The 20,506-nt window shown below is 38.3% G+C and overlaps 1 protein-coding gene across 1 annotated transcript; it reads right to left on the reverse strand.

Moving 5' to 3' along the window:
- Positions 1–15,284: 15,284 nt before the first annotated feature.
- On the reverse strand, positions 15,285–16,544 carry LOC120777430 (fibrinogen C domain-containing protein 1-like). Its single transcript, XM_040108737.1, has 3 exons — positions 16,296–16,544; positions 15,688–16,227; positions 15,285–15,615 (listed from the first exon to the last, which is right to left on the reverse strand). Exons 1-3 carry the CDS (start codon positions 16,505–16,507, stop codon positions 15,471–15,473), a joined length of 897 nt encoding a protein of 298 aa, XP_039964671.1. The 5' UTR covers positions 16,508–16,544; the 3' UTR covers positions 15,285–15,470.
- Positions 16,545–20,506: the final 3,962 nt, after the last annotated feature.

Raw genomic sequence — 20,506 nt, forward strand, 5'->3', positions numbered from 1 at the left:
CATATTTTAGCATCTCTAAGCTTAATATGTAAACTCTTGTCGAGAACTCTCAAAATAATCAACAGATAATGCTTACGCTTGCTGGTTTACTACAATAGAACAGAAATTAAAGAGAGAATTCCAATTTATACATATTTTTTCTAACCTCACTCAAAGCAGGGTTTTCTAACCCAAAATTTGTGTTTATTTTCTCAATCAAATCAAAACGTAAATGATGTGTTGAACTCTCACAATTGCACTTAACATGACCCACACATAACGGTAGTTTAAATAGTAAATATTTTCTTACTTTGTTGCATAAAAAATTGTAGGCACCCAAATATAATGCTGCCACAGCGGAGTATGGACTCTGTGCGCAAACAAAAAAAAAATAAAAATAATGGACAAAATACGAAGGTGGTCAAAGGAAGTTAATGCAAAAACAACAAACAATAAGCGAAGTCGCAAATTATTATGTAAATACAAGCGCGCAAGTGCAAGTGCAACGCGAGAGTGCCGCGCATGCGCAGCCACTCAAGGGCAGAGGTGCTTTTAGTATAAGTAGGAGAAATATAAAAAGTGTTGCGCGGCTCGATTGGTAGTGGGTAGAGGGAGGGGGCGCACAGATTATTGATTTTGCACAATTGTAAATTGTTAACTCTGCGCATGCGTAATCGCAACGCACGCGAGTCTCCAAGCGGGAAGTGAAAGAGTCGCTGTATTCAATATTTTGGCTCAAAAAGAATAAAGAAAATGCAACAAAACGCTGCGACGCCAACAAATTGCGCGAGATTTATGCGGTAATCAGTGGCAATTTGTATTGCTTTGCAGTCAATAAACGATTGCAAGCAACGCATTGCAACAATAAAGAACGCGACAAGCAAACGCGATGCCAGCCGGACACGAACGAGTGCGCCACGGCAACGAGCCCGCGAATGCGAGTGAATGTGAACGTGCAACGCGCTAAAACGCTGCGAATTATGCAATTTCGGCAGGCAGCCTTGCCACAGCGCGAAATAAATGAGCTCCAGCAGTTGGGGAGAAATACATACATATGTATGTATATATGCAAAGTTAAGTTAAATATTTATTTAGGCAATCATAAGCACCAACCGTGCGACGAGAAAATCCGAAATTACGAAAATATTTTGAACAACGAACAAAACATTGTCGCTGCCACACTCACGATATTCATGCTGACGCCACAGAGATAATCCAAATTAAATTGTCAAAATTGATAATTGAAAAAATCGCTGCGTTGACGAGCAAATGTCGACGTGGACACATGCATATGTCACGTTTTTAACGAGATGACAAATTCACAAATTCACAAGACCGCAACATTGCCAGCAGCACCACCTCATGCACACATACATACATACATATGTACCGGGACCAGTGATGTGGCGCGCTGCCAAGGCAACTCCTTACGAGTCGCAAGTAAATCGCTGACGCAAACGCTGCAGTTTAGCTGCACGAAAAAATTGTTTAAATGCATTCAAATTAAACTCGGCAACGCGCATGCGCAGCACACCTCTTATAAATACACACACACACCCGAGCAGGGAGCATGTGAGTGCTGTGCCGCTGTATGTTTCTTTATTATTTTCTCGTATGATATGCTTCTATGACTCGCATGCGGTCGTACAAAGGCGAAACTAAGGAGGGTTTCAGTCGGTGGTGGTGGTGCCACTCCACAAAATTACTTCTGAAATGTTTTTTGCCGCCATAACTACAATTCAGAGGCTGGAGTTTTTTGATAGTGAACTGCATCACTGCATTGTCTTAGTCTTTGCCGACTCGAAGAGGTCGTACAGGTCAATTGATAAGTCCCCGCCCTACCATAGTAAAACATATTTTTTGTCAAAACTCATTTTTTTATTCAACATTGTTACCTTGAAGTACGAATTCTCCTTTACTTCAACATAGGCCTCAATTTCGGCGATCACCTCTTCATTCGACGAAAACTTCGTCCCAGCCTAATTCATGAACTTTCGTTTTCTTCAAATACGACTGTTTTTCAGAGATTTCGTCGTTCAAATGTTTCAATAATTCAACAGCAATGTAATAGCCATTTTGGTCCTTATTTTTTCAAGGTAGTCAATAAGATTAATTAACCGTAACCTTGCCAGCTGACTATTACAGTTTTGCACGCTTTGAAGCGTATTTATCGTACAGTACACTCGGATAACAGTCGATTGAACTTCGGAGTGAAATGATGGAGCCATGTTTCATCCATTGTCACATATCGACGCAAAAACTCCGTTTATTACGCCAGTACATCTCCAAACACTCCTCCGAATCATCAACTCGTCCTTGTTTTTGGTCATAAGTAACCTCGCGCAGCACACACTTTGCACGTAGCTTTTTCATACCCGAATCTTCGTCAATGATATGATGTACGAGTATATGTTCAGTTGATATCTTGAGAGTGCCTGCTGTCTCGAACAACTTCACCTTACGGTCATCTAAAATATAAACTTTCTTCATATGTTGGTCGGTGATAACCTGTTTAGGGCGCCCATTCACCGACCTGTTCACCGCCTTCAGTGCTCACCTCAAAACGTCTAAACTTAGCACATCAATCTTCGATGGCAGTATCCGGAAACTCATCATCAAGCCAAGTTTTTGCTTCAACTATGTTTTTCCTTTCAAAAAGCATAAATTATATAATTCCCAAAATAATGATCGACAATTGGGAAATTTTTTTCTTAAGAACTAAATGAACAGCTTTACCACTCTCTCTCTCTCTCTTTCCAAATAAAAGTCTGTCTACAAAAAAGAACAAAATTTCAAAAGCCAAAACCTCTAGCTGTTAGCGAATTCATTCTTCAAAGGTTTCATACAATATAGATTTTACCGCGTTTCCATATCATAATATACATATATTGCCAAGTTACTTAAAGGCGGCTCAAAATCGATTATCGTACTTCTAGATATTACTTATGAACGTTTAGGTTATGAGAGTATGTCGTATTATGCTGTTGATAGATGTTCTTTAGTTAAGACTTAGCCGTCACACCCTTCAAAAGCTAAATCAGAAAATTTCGAAAACTCCAACTCTAGAAATTCAGTGTGTGTTCAAAGTGCATAATTTTCGGAGTACACACTAATAATATTATAAGTTATGATAATTTCGGGAATTTTTGAACTATCTGGGATACAAGTGTGACTGACTGCTGTCAGCGAAGCATAATTATTCCATTGGCATTTTTGAGAAATCTGAAAATTAAAGTTTAAGTGAAATTTTAATAAATTCTAAAGGCCTTTAAGTTAGAGGCAATATATATTATCCTTAATGCCAGCGGTCTGATTTTTACCGAACGATGTATCTCACTGTTAACTTAGAAAGCAGTGTAGTAATTTTACAAGACTGTAATATAAGCAATCCCTCCGAAGATGGGTATTTTTTCACTGGCAAAAAAATCTCCATAAATTAATATCCTCTTCTCTTTCCCCTGTCCCTCCCGTTAATTGTTTCAGCGCCGCCACTGCACGCATACGTTTTCATCAGACATTCCACCAGCCAGTCCAAGAGGGTGCAATCGCAGCTGGCTGGCAGCTGAAAAACGAAAGTGTTGTGATGTACAATGAGCGAGTGGCGCTGATAACCAACAGCGAACAGCGAGCGCGTCCAGCGGTAGCCGCATCACTGGACAGCAGACAAAATAAATGTGTCAAATTTATATGTCAGACACTTAAAAGACGCAAGATTAATTTCGGATGACAGATTTGAGCTGCAGCGGGCCAGCGAGTCAGACCAGGTGAGCCGCGAGGCGAGTAAACGGCTTGCGTAATCTAACTATGACAACAACAACAAAACGATAACAAAAAGGTAGTGTATATGTGTGGTTCGTAATGAAAAATGTGAAAATAAAAATACCAAATGAATGTCATTTAAAATTTGCGAGTAATTGACTGCGCCGCCTGTAAATGAAAGAAACAGAAGACTTAAGCAACAAACCTGCGAGAGAATTAAACGACTGGAAACGCTTACAAATATGGCAAATGATTGGTGAAAAGGGGATAAAGCTAAAAGTAGTAGAAAAAGTATTTTCTCATTAAATACATGGAATAAATGTAAACACTTCTAAATAAAAGCGAAGCGTAATAACCCAGCGCCTCCAACGCTCAGCAACAACAACAGAAACAGCAAAACAAAAATTGAAAAATAATCAGAATATCGCTTTATAAATATAAATGGAGCATTTAACGTAAAAGTATAACAGCAAAAACCACAACAACAACAATATAAAGCACTGCGCAGCTTAAGTAAAATGTTGCACCGGCATTTGCTGCCAAATCGTGACTGTGGCAGTCACGTCAATTTGTTCGACTTGTCAATTGCTGGCTGCTGCTGCCGGTGCACACGCACACAAGCTTATGCATTTGATAAGAAAACGAAAAATCGAAACGAATGAAATGGAAAACGCGCTTCAACAAATCGTTGGACTGTTTTAATTTTTTCATTTCAATTTTTTTATTTTAATCTTTTCTTTGCTTTGAGCTGGTGTAAACATGCAAATCTGTCAATATTTATTATTTATGCGCAACATATGGCAAATGGCAATGCTGTAAGACAATATCTCGCTGTGAGAAGTACAAATATATTTATTTGTTTATGTGTAGAGAATTGGAGCAAAGTGTTGTAGTTGGCATAGAATGGCACGCTATGGGGTATAAATGAAGAAAATATTGCAGTTTTCCACAGAATGAATTTTTATGCAAAAGTTCTTGCTATAGAAAACTTCTAGGGAATATTTTCATCAGCACAAAAATATTTAAAATTCCCTAACAAATATAACACTTGGTCTTGAGTCAAATTTAATATGGATGAATATATTTTGTATAAATATATAAATTGTCGGGTGTTAAAATCACGTTTAATTGAAATATGCCAGGTGTGGACTACATATCAAAAGATATGTGGGGGCTTGAGCTGCAGAACTCAGCTGACGCTAATATTAATAATTAAAGGTCAATTACTGTTTCAGCACAAAGTTCAAAATAAAAGTTCTCAGTCAAGTCAAGTTCCATCCGAAGTTGGAACAAAGTTGGTTCTTTAATAAAAACCGATGATTCAAGCCATAAAACTGGTAGTCAGTAAAAAACGACTTCGAGCTTTGTTGTGGCTGTATAGAATAAAGTCTCATGATTCTTGTCAAAGGCTGATATTAAGCCAATAGTAAAAAAAACTCACAAAAGCAGACCAAGAAGTCCGAAGGAAGCAACAATCGTCACAAATAAAAGTGCCAGCGATTAGACAGGTCGGAAAACCCATCCAAAAATTGGTTTTGCGGTCGCCGTTGAACAGAAGAAACTTGCCTCATCTAATAAAAAATATTAACCCAAAACAAGTTGTGCAAGGAACATAAAAACTGGTTAATTGAAGATTAAAAAGAAAATGGTTGAAAGAAATGAAAATCAATCGTTTCCCATAAAATGACAATGAACAACAGTGCTCAGGCTAAATTGTTATTTATAACTCGACACTGTCTATATTTTATATATACATACATGGTGCGTTTCAAAGTAAACAGGACTTTTTGAATCTAGCGCCCCCTGGTGGCGCCATCGACGTGCGTTAGAATCCACGATTATCCAGTGAGAATTTCATGACATTTCATTGATTGGAAGTGAAGTTATTAAGTTTTAAGTGTCCGTGTGTTTGTGTTATCGGTGCGGAAATGAGCTTCAAACAAAGAGCCAACATTAAATTTTGTTTTAAATTGGTAAAACTTTTAACGAAACGTTTCAATTGATGAAACAAGTTTATGGCGATGATTGCCTATCCCGTAGTAGAGTGAGGGAGTGTCGTGAGGACATAAATGACGATCAACATGCAGGCCAATCAAAATCCGTGATCACCGGAAACTGTGCGTAAATTCATCAAAAAATCAGCCGAAATCATCATTGAAAGGCATGAAAATGGAATTGAATATCTCCAAAACATCGATTTATCGCATTTTGACCGAACATTTGGGCTTACGAAAGGTGTGTGCCGGTTTGTTCCGCACAAATTGACTGACGACCAAAAGTTGCTCAGAATCCAGAATTCGAAGGACGATTATTTGACCAAAAATCACATTTTAACCATTAACTACTCCCCGTAATCACCTGATATGGCACCGTGTGACTTCTTCCTTTTCGGAAAAATGCATTTGCCCATAAAAGGAAAGCGTTAAGTGGACGTATAGGCCATTCAAAAGGCTTACATCGGCATACTGACGGCCATACCGGCCAACGAGCTAGAACACTCGTTCGACATGCTTTTGGACCGTGCAAAAAGCAGTATTGAAGCAGAAGAAAACTATTTTGAATAAAATAAATTTATTTTGCCGAAATAACCATTCGTTCTGTTTTTTTTAAGTCCTGCTTACTTTGGAACGCACTCTGTAGATAATGTCGAAATCGATCCAGGCCAAAAGTTGAGGGGTATAATAGGAGCTTGATAAAGTATGTTTAAACACATTTTAACTCTCTCTCCTAGGTACCATACTGACTTCCATCAAATCCTAGATAGGTAAGATTTTTCCTTAGCAAATTTTTCTTAAACTTTGTGGCTCGTTCCATGCTGTTCCTTTAGCTATTTGCTAGATTTACCATTATAAATAATTGTCGACTCGGTATGCATTATACGTTTCGAAGATGATAGGTAAACCTTACAAAATTCTTTAATGAAATTTACAGCCGGGAGAGATGCTGATAGTCTTTCTCACACCAGTCTGACTCTTAAGTGATTTGACAACAGTAATATTAAGGAAGAATTCCATCAAAGTCTTTCTTGGTGCGGTTGAAGTCGACGAAAATCTTTCCATGTTCGAAAAATATAGTATATACTAATATACACGTCACCAAAAATTTAATAGATCGGATACAGAGACTTCACGATCTTTCAGTGTTTGCATTAAGATTGAATTAATTTTTCTGAACAATGCTATTTACTTTTTCTTTAATAAGAACGACTTTATGAATCCCGAATCCAAGTTATTTTATTCCAATCCTTTGTTACGACTGTTACTCTTGTTAAATTAGGTTCGATTAGCTTAGGTGTTACAGCAATCCACGGGATCATGCTTTCGTAGATTTTTCTGGAACCAAAAGCTCCTAAAGACGAATAAAAACCTTCGTTTATCGACGAATCGTCGTAACGAACCTGCTGATGGCTATCATAGACTCTACCCTAAGGATCAGCACTAAGTAAATCAGTTGCATAAAATGTGTAGAGAATATATTATTTTTTAGATTACAGTACTTCTACACTTTATTTATGCAACAATATGGCAATAACTTTGAATTATTTTGTTGAATGAAATCTTATAATTGCCTGTGATTATCCGCCGCGATAGATCGCTCGTCGGGTTGTCAATTTTCTCACTGCCCATATAAAGCATTTGCATAAACGAGCCGATGGATTAGCATAAACATGCAACGGAATGGATTTCAATGCAAGCACACACACCTACACATATGAATTATGTATGTATGTTTATAAATATGTATTTGGAGGCGAGTCAGGCGCTTTGAATGCGCGCGCGTACCAGCTCCAAGCGATCGACATTGTCTTTTTGTGCTGCCTTCATGGCCTTTGTGACCGAGCGCTAAGTATAGCGGCTACCACCATTTGGTGTTGTTGCGCACTTCATTGCTGCTGCTTTTGTTGTTGTTAAATGTCATTCATTTTACGAATTTCGATTTCAATGCGAATCCGGAGCAGAATTCATTTGCATAGGCAAATCAATCAGTCACCCACGAACCGAGCGCCGAACGCCGAGCGCCGGGCTAACGGTCTGTCGAATGTGTGTTGGCGGCATGATTGTCAAGTACATTGGCCCCACTTAACACTGAAAAACAATGGCAACGGCGCTCGTAAACTAGTTTGCAAGACAAGAGCAAATGGGCAAAATGTACAACAAAAACAACAACAATAAAAAATAAAAACAAATACACATGGTGTTAGGGTAAGGAAAAATTGTTATTCAATAAAACTAAAAAGCAAATGTGTGTTTATGGAAATGCGCGCGCAACAACAACAACAGCAACAAGCGCAAAGCAACACTGGTCTGCAATAAGCATTGCGGCGCGAAGCTCTTATCACAGCGTGGTAATCGATTTATTTACGCATGCATCGTTGAACTACAACAACAACAATAACTCACAATAACAACAACCACATAAAGCGCCCGTAAATGTTGTGAAAATAATTGCAATAGCAAGTTCATTCCTTTTCGACGCAACGGTAGCTGTGGCAGTCAACAGAAACAACAACAACATCAACAACAAACAGCAAACAGTAGCTAAACAGCGCACAACAGGAGCAATGCGCTTGGCTTGGCTGGTTGAACAGCTGTTCAAGTTATCCGCCAATTCTTAGGACGCAAAATTTCACTTTCGTTCGCGGCCAACACGCGTCGCCGCCGCCACCGCGCTCCAGCTGAGCGCCTGCACATGGCGGCGTGCACCCACCGCCGCTTATCGCTTTGCCCAGATCAGCTTGCCGCACAACGAGGCGAGGAAAGCAGCTCATCATTGTCGGTGATTTTCAGTACAACTCCTTGGAGCGGCGAGCGGCCGTGCGCTTCTTTGCCGCCGCTCTGCGCGCGATGAGCGGTGAAAATGTTTTCGTTGAAATGCCAAAATTTGCAATTTTCTCAACAAATCAAGGTGACCAGCGCGCACAGAGCATACAGCTGTACCATACCGCTAAGCGCGACCGTTGAACGCGCATCAAGATAACTAGCATAACAAACGATTTAGTGAGTTTAGGAAAATGTTTATGCGCTGCCAGCCGCCAGTTGCCAGTCAGTATAGCTGAGCATGTGTTCGTATGTGTGCATGCATGCGCTTCAGCTGTCCAAAGCATCGGCTTTCGAAAATGCCACAAATGTTGAAAAAAGCTTTGGCAAGCCAAGTGCGCATGGCGAAACGCGGCGCAGAGACACACACATAAATATTTGACATTCATACATTATCAGCATATGTGTGTGTGTGTGTATTTGCATGTGTGTAGGTGTTTTCGTTTTCTTATCCTATTTTTTTGCTTTTGCCGGCCACGCTGCATATATTGACCAAATTTGGTGTGGAAAACGTGGCGACAACGCTTCTCCAGCTCAATCTTTGGGCCAATGTACTTTCTGCGCCGTATCGAAATCGAAAGTGGGCAGAATTTTGCTATTTCGCAATTTTCTTAACAGCTCCAACGAAAGTAAAATGCCAACAAAGACGCGTTGTTTGTGGTGACAATAGGCAAATTATATTTGTGTGTGGGCGGGTCATAATTGCATGGAAGTAGCTGCTTCGAGGTGGACGAACAAAATGAGAAATATTTTTATTGCTTGGGCACTTTTTAAGTCTTTACTGTTTTAGTATTTTCAAAACTGCAAGGCCTCCTTGAGGATCTCTTGTTTGTGTGTTTTATTTCAGTGATATGTTTTTAACTTAACAGCTTTATGATATGGTCCTCTGATCTGTACAATTTTATCGAATACTGCATCGTTGCCTTGGAAAATAATACATGCCGAAATTCGTTAAGAGAACTTGTCAAATTTACATTTTTTCCGAACATATACTTAGTCTCGATCATTCAGTTCATATGGCAGCTATGCGCTGTAGTGGTCTGATCGGAACCATTTCTTTGGCCATTGGACTACTACCTAAGATAACATTCCATGCGACAACTTTTTTTGATGAGCCAGTTTGTACGGCAGTTATATGCTATAGTGGTCTGAGAATTAGCGGTTCTGACAAATGAGTAACTTCTTGTAAAGGAAAGGACATGTTTCAGATCGATATCTCAAAAAGATATCGGAAGGACAAATGTATATAACCAACCCAACTGAGCTCGTCACGCTGATCATTTATGTAGTTATAGATTCTTCGATATTTCCTTTTGAATGCTACTCATTTCTGCGTATAAAAATGTTTCTACACGTCACCAAGAGTTAACACAGGGTTGTATTTATCATCTTTGTCTTTATTGACATAGCATTCCTGACTCTTTCAAAAGTTGTCTAAGGCAATTGGCTTCAATACACCCCAGAGAGCTGTTGACCGCTTAACTTACTCTGCATACACCTGTTTAAGATTAAGCTGTAAATGGCAAAGTAATTATTTACCGATCACAATTTAGTCTTATAAAAAAGAGGGACATTTTTCATGTAAACTAGCAGTGTCGTTGCAATACAATCGAGTCTGCTATGAATCGGTACATATATCAGACTTATTCGGAAACAGATCAAGAAAGGTCCATAAACACTTTAATTAAAGCTCAACTATTATACGAACTGACCATTGATAATTAGTGGAATGTTGCTAAAAAACAATCTCCCAATACTTACTGGTTGTTCTTGGGTGCATTTTTCGGAAAGTTCGTCATCTTTGATAGACTTCATTAAAGACATTTCCTAAAATTCAATACAAAATAGTATTTTCATATTTTGTTAAATCGGCATGTGTTATATTTTATTTCATTGGATTATACCAGTTTATTTGATTTATACCAGTAGTTACCGAAAAACTTGGAAGCATTTTTCTTGGACTTTGCTTTTAATCTAATTACTGAGTTTAAACCACATTGTTGCAAGAGAGTCTTCGATGAATAAAGGAATGAAAATAAATGTACAAACAGGGTTTAAATAGGTCGGTATTTCCGAGTAGAAAGAAGAAGATCTTTAAGGATAAATTAACATTCAAAACATCGATGGAAGATATACAATACAAGAAGTACCAAAAATAGTATTCTTACATTCTCATATTACTAATTACAAATCCTATAGACAATTCAACTGATAAAATATACATAAAAATCCATAACATAATTCAATTGGATATTTTGTTAGAGACCTAAAAATATAATTTGAACTTTCTTTTGTTATGGAAGGCATTTTCACTAATTTTCTATACCAACATAAATTAATTTCAGTTAATTAAAAGCAAAATATGCAAATATGAAACTAATCTCTATATTAATATCATGGATCATCAACCGTTTGCTCTTCACGCTCTTTCCAACGAAGTAAAAGTAAATTCGTCTTGCGCTATTATGCACAGCAGATTGCCCGTGAAATCTGTGCACACGTAATATATATGCAACATGCCATATCGACGTTGCAACATCATGTCAGAAGTTTATCACAAATCGCCAATCACAACGAATACTTGCTCGACTCGCTTTGCTCCTTAATACTCTTTAATAATCATATCGCAAGCGGCTTTAAGTGAAAATAATAAGACAATACTACAACCACAACAACATAATAAAAAATTAAAAAAAAATACTTTAACTTCCTTCACATTGCCTTTTGGCTCGTTACTCCCGATCATGTCGTACCTACACAGTCTACCTGCTGTGCTTGCAGGAGGGCCGCCCGCTGGCTGCCCAAGCGCGATCGCTTGTTCCTGGCGCCAAGAAAGTTGCTCACGTTGGCGTCTGGAAAGGGACTCTCTCACAATTATACCCGCGCGCAATATGTTGCAGGAGGTTTGGTGCTTTGTATCGCGCAGCTAATGGTTATTGAAAGCACAAACTTGAATCGAAAATGTATTTTGCTTAATAATTATTTATTTATTATTTTGTAATGTGACTGACCTTTGTACACACGATGCTTGTTTGACCGAACTATGTACTAATTCTTTTTATGTATTCTTATACTTTACGGAACCTTATATTGCATATAATAAAGTATGAATATAATTGGAAAAAATCCTTTCGTATTTTGTCAATAGATGTCGTTGCAGTTGTATATCTCCACTGCTACCCATCACATTGTCACATAAACAGCCATGACATCGCTAAAGAACTTAACATTCATCATCAAATGGTTTTAAACTATTTAACAAAAGCAAAACGAAATCGAACCATTTCTGAAGCGAATGGTAACAGGAGACGAAAGGTGGATCAAATACGACAATATTATGCGAAGAAGATCATAGTCCAAGTGTGGTGAAGCACAACAAATGGTCGCAAAGCCAGGATTGACGCCTCGAAAGGTTATGCTGAGTGTTTGGTGGGATTGGAAAGGAATCATCCACTATCAGCCTATCCAGCCTGGTCGAACGATTGTTTCTACATTTTACTGTCAACAACTGATGAGCTTGAAGCAAGCAGTCGAAAAAACGACCAGAACTGATCAACAGAAAGTCTTCCATTAGGACAACACTAGACCATATACATACATCTTTGATGACTCGGCAAAAACTGCGAGAGCGTGGCTGGGAAGTTTTGATGCATTTTTTCAGTCAATGCAGAAATCCCTTAATGGAGTGAAGTTGGCTTCAAGATAAGCCTGTGAAAATTACTTGCCGCAGTTTTTCGCCGAGAAACCAGAAAAGTTTTATACTGATGGAATAATATCTCAAGCGGAAAAATGGCAAATAATGGTCGACTGAAATGGCATATTTGGTTCATTCAAGTTCATACTCAATATAAAAAAATAAGTTAAAGTTCGATTAGAAATACGAAAAAACTTTGTCGACTGCTCTTTATTAAGCTTGATGGATTTTTTTTAAGTTTGGGGTTGATATTAAAATTAGTGACATGAAAGGAAGCGTCTGAAAAACACTTTCTTTGTGACATTTTGAAAGAAGTGCAGCCAACTTCAACCAAAATTCTTCAGCTGCGTTAGAACTAAAAAAATTGCAATCAAGTATTGATATAGAGCTTCCTCGTGCTTACTGAAAAAATTACCTTCACTTCGCCCATTAAAGAGAGAAGAGTCTAATCTTTTGACTGTAACATTTTTCTTGCTAAAATTTTTTAATTTATGAACACTTTATGAAACAATACTTGAAGGCTTCCATTCAATTTTAACCTAATTGAGCATTCAGTTTGCACTCAAAGTCTAATATAGTAAGCAAAACCTATATGTGGACGTGTCCTTGTTAGCGACAAATTCGTATCCTCTCTTCAAGTAATTTTGCTGTGATAATGGTCGGTGTGAACCGAATTCAGCTGTTCCTTACTTGTTTTATTCATAATTTCTGTAAAGCCTAAGGGCATACATTCATTACATAATGATATAAGACTGCAATGGTTTTTTCATGCGCGTAGACATTATATAAAGTGTTATGGTTTTTAGTAGTATATATGTATGTATACATATGTATATATTTTTTTTTAGTATCACACATATGGTATAAATAAAAATAAAGTTTCCCCTATTAAAGATTAAATTTTTATGCCTATAAATATTTAAAAATTTTTTTTTTTTAATCTTTCGTATTTTTTACTGTCTCAACTTTATTACATATACTATACAAGCATTCTTTTAAACACGTGACTGCCATTTTTTTTTCACCAAACACTGTCGACAATTAATCAACGGCCTAAACACAACAATTACAACTGACATTCGCAGTCGATTATTTAAAATTAATTAACCTTTAAGCTTTTCTGCTGTTTGCCCACTTTTTATTGTTATCATCACTGGACACATGCGCACAAACATACACACATACAAACAACTTTGCTGCGAATGCAGTCGCCCTGCTACATCATTTGTCCGCCGCTTGCCAAGTTGATTGAGTGATATGTGTGTGGCTTGTGACGTCTGGAGCCTAAACAGTGAATGCAACTTTTCACTGCGAACTCTCCTTCGCCCCATCGCTTCCGTTAACTTCAAGTGCTGTTTGTTTGGCAAATAGTCTGTCAAAATGTGGACAGAGCGGCGATGCATAGATGGGCTTGCAGGCAATTTAGCTGAGCAGTGATGCCAATTAGTGAGGCGTTTTAGTTAGTGGCAAATAATTAAATTTTAATGTGGACGCTGCTGTGGCAGTGGCTTTTTTTGACGGGTAAGTCTAATAAACATTTACATAGGCGATGAATTTTTCATATGGTCTCAAAATATACAATTATCATTTTGAAGCTTTGATGTTTTATATCATTAAGGTATTTCGGGAAAAGTGTATTATTTTAGGAATGCTTCCTTATCTGTTCTATTCTGTTTGAGTGTAACTCTACGTTCACACGAGCGACTCCAGTCCCTGAAATATAGTTTTTTATGAGATTCTTTTTCACAAAATTTTCGCAAATGTTTGTGCAGTTCGGCTAAGGGATACTTAGAGCGTCTCACATTTTGCTTACAAAGGAGTTGTCATGAATGTTGTGGGAGAATATTTAGAATGCCCGCCATTATTATATTCAAGATCAAACTTATGACGTGAATTTTCTATTCTTTCAGTAAGGATGTATTAAATCTCCGTAATTTTTCTTTTTCTCACAAACCATTCATGAATTAATTTCTTTTCTTATTTTTAGTAAAATGTTATTGGAGCAAAATTCTTAATCTTAATTTTTTTTATATGTATATAATATTATAATATTTTTGTACAAATATGAACAAGAAAAGTAACTAAATTTTTATTTGTTTCATACAAAAATAGATAACCAAATTCAAATTTCCGAATATATCGCATTCACATACATACTAGTATTCATTTAATATCATCATTCGCTCGGCCACAAAAAACCGGTTTGGGCGACAAAGGAGCGAACTGGCACTACAGAGTTCCCGCCTCCAAACACTAGGAAAACTAACTAGCAGATACTCTACTCTCACTTTTTCTCTCTGAGTATAAAAAGGTCACTCATTACTTAACAGAATTTCAGTGAAAAGAGTATAGCCAAATTTATTGAAGATATCTCGTCAAAGCTTTCCATACAAGCTCTTGGTTTCGATCGTGTAGTTTGTATGGCAGCTATATGCTATAGTAATCGACAAATGAGCAGAGTCTTAATGATAAAAGAACAAGTACAAAAGTACATATGTATCCTAAAAGCTGAGAGACTAGTAGGCGTATATTCAAACGGACGGACATGACTAAATCGACTCAGCTCGTCATGCTGACCATTTATATAAAAATATATTTTACAGATTCTCTGACGTTTTCTTCAAGTATTACAAAGCTCGTGGCAAATTGAGTATACACTGTTCTATACTGAACGCGGAACCATAAGTGACATATCAGGGTTTCCACTGACGGGCCTCAGCAACGTTCAATCTTGAGTTCTGTTTCTTGTCTGACCTGATCTATTGCCATTTAGCTTCAAAATATCACCGCTGAAACGACGATGTCAATATTTATAAATACTTTTATGATAACTTTACTTATAAGATAAGCCGTTCCCACGACAGTCGTATATATGTAACCGGCATGGACTCGGTTTTTTACTCAAGAATTGACATCTCAACAATATTTGTCTAAATTACTGCAGGAATATTTCTGCTGCTACTACAATAACAGATAACTTTATCAGAGCATGCTTTCCGTGAGTCACACACAACACGCTCAACATCTTGAACATCTCTCTTCACAAAAGCGAGAGCGACATCAAAAAGCATTTGCCTTTTCATCTCTCTCTAGCTCTCTTTTATTTATAGTAATAAATTTGCAGCAGATAATAACTTTTAAAGAATGTAATTAGAATCATTTTTAAGGTCATCACTTGAGCGTCGTGACGTAGAAAATTTATTGTTTGGCAAACGCATAGCTCAATACTTCAATGACAGCCGCTTCATGCAGTCCTGCGTCGGGCGTATCATCATTTGCACGAACTTCAGTGACTCATCTCTGCTTATGCCGATCCACACTACACCCTCACCGCCATTCTTTTTTGTATAATCGCCATTCAAGTTGCTGTTAATGGACGCGCATATAAATATTATTTATTGTTCAAATATTTAGCATTATCATGCCATTGCAACTCACCTCCAATAGCAACAGTTATACCACCAACCGCCACGCCACTTCTTCGCGCAATTATCATCGTCCTTTCGATCATTATCACGATCGTATGTGCTGAATTTGCTGCCTTCGTGATTTTTGAAGTAATCGCTTGCATCACCTTTGTAATCGCCCACTGTTTTTAGAACGTAGCCTTCCGCCTCGCTACCCACAACGAACAGATTATATCTCGCATAGTATTTCACACCGCTGAAGCTTTCCATTCGTATGTACAGCTCGTGTTCACAGCTGGTGGTGAGCGCATGCAACTTATCGAGCCCGATCCAATAGTTACCATCCAAGTTGCCGAAACCGATCTTATAGTCCGTCCATTTCCTATAGAAGTCCACCTCAGCATTGACACGCCGCTGTATGACTGTCCAACCGCCGAAATCGGAATCCTGATCACACCACACCTCAAAGGGAGTTTCGCTGAAGCGTTCAACTTTAATCTTGTAAATGCCACTTTTAGATGTGGCGGTTGTAGCTTCCAAGCAGCTGCCGGGCATACTGGTTCTCGAAGTGCTATACAATAAAACCAAAAAGAATTTTAACTTTTTTTCGTAATTATTTATACAACAACACTTTATTACGCTGTGATCACTTGGGTGCTCTCCTTTCGGCTGTAGATTTCCTCCACACGTTTCTCGAGCTTTTCCAGCTTTTCCAGAACCCTTTTCACAATATCAATATCAACATCGCAATTGCAGTCGAGAGATTCGACGGTTAAGTCCCCTTGTCCTGCGCATAGTTTAACACCTAATATTAGGCTCACAAGCAGGGCGATACATTTTGGAAGCAACATATTTTTCAGCAGTATTCAATGCAACCATTTGCTCCTGAGAAAGTTCAGAATAAAACTGTGCTTCCCAGAAGCTTGGGAATTTCTTTGGAGCTCAAACATTTGCTGATAATACAGCACACAATGGTTAAGTTGTTGTTGTTGTTAAAAATGTTCTCATGTGTGCTTATAATATATGAGATTTTTCTGTTTTTTAGGCCGGACTTCCACGCCAGTTTGAAAACCGCGCTTTGATATCAACCTTTGGGGACTTCTCGTAAGCGCTGAGGTTCACCCAGAAACAGCTGTTTGTCAATCATAAGCAGCTGCTTTCTATCTATAGAGCCGAGAACCATCGAGTTTCACTTTGGTATGGATTTGAACACACGACCACAAAACGTTTGCTATGTACGAAGCCCGCAATGATCATCAGTGAGCATGTTCCCATCGCAAGTGTGTGCTTGTATGTATGCGACTGCGATAAGCATAAATAAGTAGCGATGAAGAAATCGCAAGCGACGCTTACACTTAATACAGCCTTTGCCCTGAATTTTGCATACATTCCTAATCAGTAAACTACTCTGAAATGCTCTCTGGAAATTAAAAAAGAAACTGAGAAATTGCGATAACGCTGTTCCTGAGTATGGCTTTGCAGCAGCATCTTAATAATAACGGGTGTTAACAAAACATAAATAATTTGAACTTATTAATCAGAAATTGAATGACGGAAGTAAGCAGCCATATTGGGACTCAATTTGCGTTGGAGTAATTCCTTGAAATCTTTTACAAATACTCTATTAGTAGTATAATAAACTGTTAATGTTAATGCAAATAATATTACTATAATGCGACCGTACAAATTTTCTAGCGTTGTTAAATTGCACGATCTTATAGGCACCAAAAGTTTCCCTCAATGAATTGATCGTTTCATTGGCATGTAGCGCCGTCTTGTTGAAGCCAAAGGTCGTCCACATCAACATCCTCTAACTCAGGCATAAAATTAATTTATTATGGCTCTAGGGCGTTCCCCATTGACTGTAGCATTATAGTCGGCTTCATTTTTTCCTTTCACCAGTGATTCCAGCCAGAGTGAAAATCAACATCTCGTTTTGACCCATTCACTGAACGTAAAACGCACTTAATGGTCGTTCGGCTTCCACTCAAGCATTTTTAGACCCACAAACCGAAATCTTCTGCAAAGTGGATAGGCACAGCTCCAATTTTTGCGCGACGTCGGCTGGACTCATCATTCATTATGAAATGCCAAACTAAATTGAGTATAAATCAAGTAACAGCTGTCAAAAAAACCAACTCCGAAAAAAATATTGCTCCATTGAAAACCACTTGTCTAAAGTAGCGATTTTCTGTAATTCAATGTCAACGAAGTCAGCACTTCCATCCTTAGTCGCCAACAACAAGGGGGAAATCCAAAATACTTAAAAATTTTCCTTTTCTTCCCGTTTCCATGGATTTTCGACATCCAACAGAGTTGAATCTAAATCAGATCCCCAATATTGTGTTCCCTTCCAGCAGAGAGTGGAAAAGTGGTGAGGTAGACACGAGCGTAGGGTAAAGCATCTAAACGGATGGCTCCAAACTAGAAAACCGAATGGGAGGTAGTGTCTTCTCTGCAAAACTAGATACCAAAATCGTCTTCCATCTACGTTCTTAAAAGGAATCTGCCCCAATAAGGAATATATCTATATACATGTAAAAATAACCAGACGACTTTAAGATCACTAGAGCATCTTAGGGTTTTATCAAAGTTAATGAAAGAATGACTTGATCTCTTAGTGGACCTGCGGTGGACATAGCGATATCCCAGCAAACTGTGACGCAGACGAACTAGCCGGGACAGGCACTACCCTACTATTAGACTACGGAAAAGAGGGAATTTGTGTACCTCTGGCAACTTGCAGATATCCAATTGACAAATATGTTATAAATTTAGCTGAGTCTCTGTGAAGTCAATCCCCGGATTGCTCAACACGCTGGAAAACGTGGCATGAATGGAATAGTTATCGCACATGCCGACAAAATTTAAAAGGAATGATATAAGAACGCTGGTAGGAGAACTAACAGGACTAGGAACGCTTTACAATGAACAAACATCTTCTATGCGATTGTAAAGCTCTATATAAGAAACGAATCGCAACTATCGGCAGAGGGTTTCTTGACACGACACGAAGGATGAACTTCGTCAGAAGCACGGGGTGAAGCTTATAGAGGGAGGGACTTTAGTCCCGGTGGTATCACAATGGGCCTACTAAAGGCCTAAGTGCGTCGTGAGACAGCCACTCTACCTACTTACCTATGCTAAAAGAGAGTTTCCTAAATGAAATTATATAAATTTATGATAGACTGCTGCTGGAGATATTTGTGGGAACAGTGAACTTGCCGTTTCTAGGTGTTACAAACATTGTGGTAAACTCAATAAACCTTTTCCCAGTAAAAATTAAATTAAAATATTATTCCTTATTTTTTCGGAATTGTCTAACTTTAAAAATCACCAACTTATCGAACCGCCCCCATATATTTTCATTTTCTAATTTTCAAAATTTAGTTACTCAAAACCAAAATATTCAAATTCCAGCAAGCAAACCAAATTAAAATTAGTTTTGCTTTCAAAACACCACTGACATCATAATTCTATTTGTTGTTGCTATTCGCTGCTTCCATTTTTAGTACAAAGAACATATCCACATACAAACGTATATGCGGTTACTTAAGAGAACGTGCATGGCTAAGCAACATGTCATCAATTGGGCATTACATAATGACCTAAACAGGCAACCAGCACGTAAGTACCCATGTGTATGAAGGTGTATGTCGGTACATAACTTTGCATATGTATGTGTGGGTGAATTTCTTAAGCAAAGTCTCTTTCACTTTCCATGGCAACGAGGCAGCGGCCAAACAATGTCCTGCGTGGCCTCTACATTGCTGCAAGTATTCATAGAGTGAAGTATGTACACAAACAACAAAAAAAGAACAACAACAAAAACAATAGACAACCAAAAAACATTTTTCATTATTGTGGAAGCAACTTAATTACTCCAGACGTTGGCCAACGCCAAGCTCTCTGGCTGCGGTCGGTATCGACCTGAGCCAGCAACAACAATGTCGCCAAAGCCGTGTCTGCCGGTATGCGCTGCAACACGGTCAACACAGCGCCCCGGAGGCTGCCACAGCATTGGCCGTGTGCCTTGATTGTGTTTGCTTATCGGCGGCCGAGCCAATATCTTTAGGAATTTCGTTGCTTGCAATTAGCGGCGGCACACACACACACCACATTTACATAACACACAGAAGAGCGGAGATTTCTAGGTGTTTGTGCTCTTATCGCTGTATGTTTGTATATGTGTGTGTAATTGTGTTTTGTTGCAGCTTCTTTAGCAGCATTGTTTAGCTGTCGGTAATTAGCTGTTAACATTTAACGTGTTTCCTTGCTGCTTATTTGCCTGCTGCGCAATGTGGCATATATGGCAAGTGCCTCAAGTGTGTGGTAAGTGTGACAAGGCAATGCGGAAGAGCTTGGACCGCAGGTTTGTTTGCAAATACCTAAAGTACCTGTTTGTATGTAAGTAAGTATGCCCGTAGTAAGAAAGTAAGAAAAAATGTTGCAAGTTACTCTTTTGAAAAAGCTGAAAAAACTCTTTGGTTGCCAGACATTCCTTTGAAATAATAAATCACAGATTTAGGTTTTGCATTTCCGCAATTTTTCATGCCCAACAGGCACATTTCACTCCTCAATTTTCTCCGAAATTTGCGGAGATACTGTACTTTTTACTGTGGCCTTAGGTAATTAGGAGCTCTATATGAGCGATCTTCTTTTTTTAGTGGCAAGACACTTCAAAAATAAATTTTTATGTGAGAGATCCCAAGCCGTCGCCGGAGATAAAGTTTAAACGCTTAAGCATATAAGATTTAATTAACGGTATAACCAAAATTTAGAAGAGTGGCACTATATACAGATTACTTAACTTCGGCTGCAGTGAGGCGGACCAGTAATAGTTGATATTC

This window comes from Bactrocera tryoni, chromosome 5 (genome assembly GCF_016617805.1).
Source record: "Bactrocera tryoni isolate S06 chromosome 5, CSIRO_BtryS06_freeze2, whole genome shotgun sequence".
Classification (NCBI taxonomy): domain Eukaryota; kingdom Metazoa; phylum Arthropoda; class Insecta; order Diptera; family Tephritidae; genus Bactrocera; species Bactrocera tryoni.